General features: G+C 40.1%; 1 protein-coding gene across 1 annotated transcript; it reads left to right on the top strand.

Moving 5' to 3' along the window:
* The first annotated feature begins 3,184 nt into the window (after window positions 1-3,184).
* LOC106166487 (proton channel OtopLc) lies at window positions 3,185-8,174 on the top strand. The gene is made up of 8 exons (XM_087005959.1): window positions 3,185-3,277; window positions 3,406-3,551; window positions 3,768-3,888; window positions 4,523-4,649; window positions 4,883-5,028; window positions 6,411-6,606; window positions 6,842-6,982; window positions 7,279-8,174. The coding sequence occupies exons 2-8, from the start codon at window positions 3,412-3,414 to the stop codon at window positions 8,118-8,120; spliced, it is 1,713 nt and encodes a 570-aa protein (XP_086862085.1). The 5' UTR covers window positions 3,185-3,277; window positions 3,406-3,411; the 3' UTR covers window positions 8,121-8,174.
* The last annotated feature ends 26 nt before the right edge of the window (window positions 8,175-8,200 follow it).

Genomic DNA, 8,200 nt, shown 5'->3' with positions numbered 1-8,200 from the left:
CATTAACATGAAATCCATTGGCAGATGAAATGATCGGTACGCAGAATTTTGATGTGACTTACCTTTTTTATTCCCACTCAGAGTATCGTGTACTTATGCCCCCTTTATCTCAAACGTTAGGTTCTAGATAGTGTTTTTGTCGGCAAGTTGCCGATAATTATTAGTTGAAACAAGGTCTAATTCGGTGATGGTAGTATTTTCGCGCTAAATTTCGTACACATTCTAGTTGAGAAAAAAATATAATAAAATAAAACCTGCTTCCGTGTACCCTGCTGCATGCATATTATACTAAAACCCTTTGTATTTTATTTTATATGTTAATTAACCACCGTGATTAATTTATGCCCTAGTACATGTCTGTGGATGGCTAGCAACGCATAACTTTATAACTTAAATAATTCATTTTAAGCGCTTTTGGAGCTCATATTGGGCTTTCCAGCAGATACACGTCAGATATAGGCTATACGTAGCGAATCTTATATATATACATGTATATGAGCCAACGGTAATTCCCACTGAAGGTAATATTTGTGCGGAAGTCTATCTAAAACTTCAGGTATTGTGCATTGAATTTTGTGTGTCATATAGTGTATGGTTTGGGCGCAATATAGAATAAAATTGAGTTAAAATGATTTGTTCCTGCCGAGAATGACTTTATCGACATGTAAATAACAGCTGAATCTATTTGGTTCAAGGTGGTCTTCAAGAGATGGAAAATGCCCAATGGTCATAATTTTATCACGCAAAGCTTCTTATATGTTTCTCAATGCAGACTTAAGTTTATCTGAAACATATCTGGTGTTGTTCTTATCTTCTCTGCAGCCTTCTCATGTCACCGTGACAGTTCGTAACGTCTTTTTTGAATATGACACAAGACCGCGATACAAAACACCGCATTATGTTATGAAGGGCAACGAAACCGTGCCCGTGTTCAGGAAATCAGACGTCGTCCTAAATGACAATCATTTAGAGCTAAATTTTAATTCATAAAATAAAATTGAACAAAACATCGAACATCGAATCTTAGTGCAAGGACGAGTCGAGCAATGTTTTGTGAGAGTAGGAGACAATTGCCTTCGTCTCGAGGAAAATTCGTTTTGGTGGGGAAATGGCGCATAGATTAACTTTAAATAGGTAAATCATTAGCTGACACGAATTTCAATCGATTTTTGTAAATCTTTACAAAACAGAGAAGCTGGAAAATAATCATTTTGAAGACAATATCATGCACTGTGTTGGATAGCTGCAATAGGAGAAAAGTGGGCAAATTGCAGTGGCGGATTTAGGAATGGAGGTCAGGGGGAGCCTGACCCCCTTTCAATTTCTGAAAAAATCACACCAATGGTCCCCTCTTGGAATAAGAATTTTGACTACCTGTAACCGTAGCTCTAAACCGTACAAAATGGCACCGTTCGCTCTCTAAAATACCAACAATTTTGGGGGTCTTTCAGGGGGCCCCGAATCCCAAGCCAAAGGGTGGGGGGGGGGGGGGCGAGGGTCACTTGACACTTGACACAAGCCCCCCTGACGCATCATTACGGCTTGTCTGCGTCAGTCTTGGGAAGTTCTAGTGCACAACCACATTATTTCATCGTTTTTCGCTTTCAATTTCAAACTAACAAATTTATATTAACAATACAGCTTGCTTTCTTTAATAAGGTTCCCTTCTTTAAAAATCAGTTTAATTTTTTGCCACGGACTAAATTATAATTATTTTTAATATCATTTTTCATTATATTTTGGGTGTGGGTGTGGGATGCTCCCAGCTACGTTTCAATGTCAAACTGACATCTTCAGTCTGCACAGACGTCACTAGATGTCCTTTGTGTCGCAGTTTGATCTGATATTACAACCAAACTGTTGACTTTATTTCGAAACTTTTTAAAAACAACTTTATTTATTTGCTGGACGCTAAATAAGCTGTGCTCCCCCCTCTTCAAAGGGATCGTTTTATTTGGTCAAATATAAGCATATGCCGTACATGTAAACTATGTAACAAGTATGTGTTGCGGTCTTGTTTTGTACCAATGCCCGCCTCGTGTGCATGGTCACATGGCAGGTACACAACAGAAGTTTGCACAACGGCCGAGCCACTGGCAAGGAACATGCATCACAGAGGCGGATTTAGAGGGGGGGTCAGGGGGGTCTTGACCCCCCCCCCCCCTCTTCGATTTCTGAAAAAAAATCACACCGATGGTCCCCTCTTGAAATTAGAATTTTTGACTAGCTGAATTATAGTTCTAAACCGTACCAAATGGTACCGTTCGACCTCTAAAATACCAACATTTCTCGGGGCCCTTCAGCGGGGGGAGGAGGGGGAGGCTTCGTATCCGTGGACCCCCCCCCCCTTCAAATAATCCTGGATCCGCCCCTGCATCAAGTGTCGTACTGCATTAAAACTGTTCCCCAGTGTTAATCATAAACTGCATAGCCCACCTAGACGCCGTACCTTTCACCGTATTACATGTACATGCATATAGAAGGTACGAATTTGTGTCAAGATCACACATTCCCTAGTAAGCATCTCAATAATCTAAGTTCAGAAGTTAACACGGCGGTCAATAACATTGACTTAATTACAAGCGCAACAGCTATAGCAGCAACACCACCAACCATTTGTTTGAAGCGATCAAATGGACTAACTCCAACTCGCCGAGGAGGCCACTGAGGCGATACTTACAAACTTTTTGTCAACGTGACAATAACAAACGATGAACATATATATATATGGTGTGTAACAAAGAAAGACTTAAAAAAAAGTGTATTAGTGTAACCTACATGTCTTTAAGTCCAAAATGACTGATACCAGTCATTTTGAGAGGGGAAAGGGAGGACTGTAAGGGACGCGGTGGCGCCCCTTAGCATGTCCCACGCCCCTAGGATGTCGCGGCGCCCGCGCCTAGACTATAGGATGTCGCGGCGCCCGCGCCTAGTAAGATATATTATAAGGCATTATTATAATGAGACATTAAGGTACATATAAATAGAACAGGTGGTGGGTAGAGAGAACGAGTTAGGTAGTGGGAATAAAGCTGTTTGGAAATCCACGACTCTTGTTGCTCACTTCTTCTCGATCTGTGAACCTAAAATCGAACCTTACATCACAATGCATTATCTTGTTTTCCAGCACTTTCCAAAATTATCTATGATGTAATAATGTTTCACATCGTCAAGAACTGGTCTATATAAATACCACGGGACTTTTCCAGGACGTAGCAGTTTCGTGTTGACTTTACACTCTATTCATGCAGAGAACAAAAGTTTAGATTTAGGAAAGGTTGGTGTGCACAACGTGGTTATAGCTAGGTATTGTGTTACGTATTTTCTGTATGAGATTCTGAGATACGCCAGTGCCTTGGCGCCAGACGGAGAGATGAAATGCTGTCGATTTGTTTCTCTTTTTAGCTAAAAATGGACGCAGCAGAGGTCAACTTAGTCGGAGGTCTGGTTGACGGTGACCCTGATGGCGATGAATTTTACGATGCTTGGGATGACCAGCAACGCTTGATCCCAATTGATGAGGACGATGCTGTGGATTTTAAAAGACCACGGTAACTAATATCTTAATATCGATTTCTTATTTTCTTTCACATTTATTTATTTATTTATTTTTGTAAAAGTCTGTTGCCGTGGCAAGAGAGCTAATGTACTGGTAGACGATGTGATGATGATAAAGAGTTTTTGTTTATTTTAGTATGTGAAAATGTGTTTTATCTTTATGGAATCTCTATTATCTGAATTTAATAACCGAATTGCTTTTCTTTTAGACGAGAGGGGAACGCTGGAAAGGTGTTGGCTGGTTTGTACGCCCTGTTTTTGACTGTGACAGGAGTCGTAATATCAGTCTCCCAGATTTTCACCGAACAGGTGACAACTGCAAACAAAAATGTGAGTAGCCTCATGTTTTATCATGACATCATCATCATAATCATCGTCACCATCATCATCATCAACATCATATTATTATCATAATTATTATTATTATTATTATTATTATTATTATTATTATTATTATTAAATGTTGTTCTGTTCTTTGATTTTACGAGCCTGGGAAAGTACCGCATATGACGTCAGAGCACGTGAGGATTACTTGAGCACGTGAAGATTACTTAATTTGTGCAAATACTTCCTGGTCTGTCGTTAGCGCTAATTCAAAAGTGAAAGTACATGATCTTATCACGAAAGGAATACTTACAATACAATGATGTACATGCAGGATAAATATTAACAAAAAGAGCTCCTCTTTTGTGGAGGAGTTAACAAGTAGGGTTGGGGAGGGGAGAAAGAAAAGTTGAAGAATTATTTCCTGCTGCATTTCACAACCCTGGTGACACACGCACATACATGTACTTTTGTGGGCTTCATATCGTTTTCTTTCCGTGTTTAAAGAGGCGGAGACTATAGGCCTTTATTTCATTTATTTGTATATTTATTCATTTATTCATTTATTGGTTTATATATTTATTATTTATGCATTTATTAATTCATGTATTTATTCATTACTTTTTTTTGTCTGCTTCAGTTGTTCAATGTGTATCTATCGAGTGTTGGTATCTTTTGTTTGTTCGCCCTCATCACGCTTTCCACAAAGACCAAAGTGGAAAGGAATCTCCATGCCGGCAGTCTGTACCTCAAATTTGGAGCCACCTGTGAGTGTTTTATTTTCATATCATGATGATTGTGCAAATTACGTGGCGTTTTTATTCATCGCAATCTAAATACAAAATGAAGACCCACACAAACATATCGTCAGGCACACTCTCACATCCGCTCTCACACAAAGATCAATGGATTGAAGGTTTTTCTAGTCATTTTTAAAAATACTTTACAAATGTAAATTATTCTCAATTCATGTTTTAATTATTATCATTTTATTTTTAAGTGTTCGGGCTTGGCTTCGCGATGGACGCCGTCATAGATTTCCTTGCTCATGACTGGAAAGAGAAGAGTGGGGTCGGCGTGGTGGAGCCTGTTCTGCGCTTCCTGTTAATTCTCATCATGATCGGATATCTGCTCAACTATGTCAATGTAAATTTTATTCTCTTCAGTTTAATTGTTATTAGGATGATCATTTAAATACTGTTAACACCTACGCTTACGGGGTGATGTCATACAGGGGCGTAACCAGACCTTTAAAAATTGTACGCACAGATTTTTAAAATTCCCAGCAAAATGTAGACTAATGCAAGAGATGAAGGACAACGTAATTACAGCATTTGTACCACACATCGCAGCTTAATTTCCATTAATAATAAAATCATCATTTAGTCAGTTAGTCTCGCAATTAAAAAAGTTTCAATATTCTTTTTACCCATAACGGTATATTTATTTAAAAGGAGGCTAGCTTCGCTTATGTGGAACCCCCTTCGAATAATCCTGGATCCACCTCTGAGTTGAACTAACATACGGTTTCATTCACCTTACTTGTGGATGCATGGCTCCCAAAACAACCAATTGTACGACACGACAGACCTCTGATACATCTAAGTTTAATTATTTGTTTGTAAAAATTGCCCATGTCACCCTGTTAGTTTGAAAGGGGTAAGCTGGGTCAAGTCCGTGTCAAAATTCTTTGAAGCTTTGCAGGAAAAATTCTGCTTTTGTTTCTCTAGCTCCTTCTTAAACTTGGTGTCCAGATTTTATCTAGTGCCCCCAGGGTTGCGGAAGCTGCTCTTTGAGAATAACACTCAGGCAGATTTTTACCTGAGATAAATATCGCCAGCTAGAATGCGTTCGATATTCTCAAGAGAGAGGGTACAGAAGAGTTGAGGGCCACTGAACCCTCCAATTAAGAGGTAAAGGAAGTTTCAGTTAGATGGACGATTAAAGTCTATAGGATAGGACTTGTTAAGGTTATAGGCATTGTTTACCACAGTTTGCAAGACGGGGGGTGGGGGTGGGGGGGGGGTCAGAACAATTGTGCCTATACAATTGAAACAGATGATTTGTACATACAGGTGACTTTAATAAGAAGAGGATTTTCTTTTATATTCCATGAAAAATACACTAAATTTATATGAAATAATAACATGGTTGGCCAAAAAATTGTACGCACAGTGCATCCGTGCGTATGCCTAGTTACGCCCATGTCATATGTCATGGAACGTGTAAGTTATGTACTTAACGTGTCGGTCAATTTTGAGATTCTTATTCTGAAATGTATTCCTTTCCTGTACTTATATTTCGCTACATCCAGCTATCACGATTCACAAATCGGACACCCAAAGCTTTAATTAAAGTTTCGAACGATCCAGAAACTGCAAATAGAATATACAGTAATTCGAATATTATTTCAACTTTCTTTCGTTCTTATTAACAGAAGCAATTCTAGTGTAATGTGCCTAGACAATCTACTCGTGTTTAATAGAAGTTTAACAGTGAAACTGATAAATTTATTTCTCACATTCCAGACTGTGTACCTAGAACACAAGTGGTTGGTCAACCTGTCCGTCATGCATCTCGTGGCCACCAGTTTGTGCGCATGGGCAGATGTACTGATCCATGAAACTGCGGAGGACTTGAAGGGCGTGAAAAAGCGCGAAAAGACGGTTACCATGTGGTTGAATCCTGAATGGGTCCATTCTATCGATGGTTTTGTCATTTCGGGTAAATAAATAAATAAATAAATAAATAAATAAATAAATAAATAAAAATGATTGTGGGCGCCCTGTGTGTCGCAAAGTAGTTGCATCCCGTTTTAAACAGCTAGGTTAAGTTTGCATCGCCGTAGAATGCTGATGTTTATCATTTATTATTGAAATAGGCCGAGAAAGCACAAGCTCGCCCAAAAACGCACAAATGTTCTAGTAAACGTAGGGCTTATAGTGTTGCTCCATTTCAGGGAATGTATCGCCCACTACACAAGTAACGGAAGTAATTCCAACCAAAGAAGAACCAACAAATGGGATATTTGAGCAGCTGGCAGAGCAAGCAACTCCATTCTTGTATCCTTGCGCAGTGGAGTTCAATCTCATAGTAGCAGGTAAGTCACCGCAGACAACGCTATGAAGTTAAAAAAAACATTTTCAAAATTATAAATAAAAAGTGATTTGCATGTCCCCTTTAAAAAATCAAAAGAAAAGAAACAAGACATTTTGATTAGTATTGTAGAGAGTACTAAATGAATTCCAAGACGTTCCATGTTAGAACATGTTCATGAACAGCCATTTGCATGGCCAGTTAAAATCAAAGTAGAAAAAAGAAAAAGTCAAATCAGTTCGCCTTACGACCCGAGGAGCAATGCTTTTACCATACATCATAAAACAAGCCGTTTTTCAGGTTTCCTGTACATTATATGGCGCTCGGTCGGGAAGTCACATCAACATGGCACCGCGCAAAATGAAGACCACGCCCATCACACGCGTGCTGGTGTGTTTGAACGCATCGATTGCTCCAACAGTACCATCGGGTTCCTCCTGGGCATCGTGGTACTGATCTACGGCGTGGCGGCCATCGTGTTTTTTATGGCGTATGACGAAGACAAGACCCTGGACTACAAGATGCGGCACTTTGCTCTGCTTTTTTATCAGACGATGCATGTGGTTACCTCAGCTTTGATGTGCGTGGCGCTTGGGGCGATGTTTCTCTTCCTCAGAAGGCTGGATTTTGACAGGCAGAAGGACATTGCGTTAGACCGCACCCTGCTAATCGTGTCGCTGACGGGATTGTTTACCCTGGCCATCTTTAACGCGATATCTGCCGTTGCATTTGACACGGACGCCTCCCCTTCAAAAAAACTTTTCGAAGATGAGGACGAGGGGACAGACATCGCCCCCTTTCATTTGACTTTCACCATCGCGGTGTTTCAAATCTTGGAGGCAATGATGCAAACCGCGTGCATCTTAGACGGTTTGCGCAGGCGCCCTGGCCCAAAGCGAGTTTCAAATACAGTTAAGCAGGGTCGTCAGTTCATTACGTTCTTGCTCGTTTGCAACGTGTCTCTTTGGATTCTTAGCACGTTTGAGGTGAAGTGTCCGCAAACCTCCCCCGTCTCATTGCTACTGTATCAAGGTTTGGGGTGGTGCATCATATCGCACATTTCCATGCCGATGGTGATTTTCTTCCGATTTCACAGCGCCGCTTGCATGTTTGAAATTTGGAAGGAGGCTTTCACAGATTAGTTCATGCTACATGTACCTAGGCTCGCTACATGTTTAAGGTTGTCGCGCAGGACTTAACTGTGGTCCCTAACTTGCCTTAT

Source organism: Lingula anatina, chromosome 2 (assembly GCF_051362555.1).
Source record: "Lingula anatina isolate TDL-2025a chromosome 2, LinAna3.0, whole genome shotgun sequence".
NCBI classification, from domain to species: Eukaryota; Metazoa; Brachiopoda; class Lingulata; order Lingulida; family Lingulidae; genus Lingula; species Lingula anatina.
The sequence above is the reverse complement of the archived record's forward strand: the minus strand, read 5'-3'. Positions and strand labels throughout refer to the sequence as shown.

What these genes read in the sequence shown, in the direction of transcription:
- LOC106166487 (XM_087005959.1), top strand. Translation starts at nt 3,412, where the DNA reads ATGGACGCAGCAGAGGTCAACTTAGTCGGAGGTCTGGTTGACGGTGAC. An exon ending in CCTCAAATTTGGAGCCACCT is followed by an intron (nt 4,650 to 4,882) that starts GTGAGTGTTTTA and finishes TTTATTTTTAAG; the next exon opens with TGTTCGGGCTTGGCTTCGCG. An exon ending in GTTCAATCTCATAGTAGCAG is followed by an intron (nt 6,983 to 7,278) that starts GTAAGTCACCGC and finishes GCCGTTTTTCAG; the next exon opens with GTTTCCTGTACATTATATGG.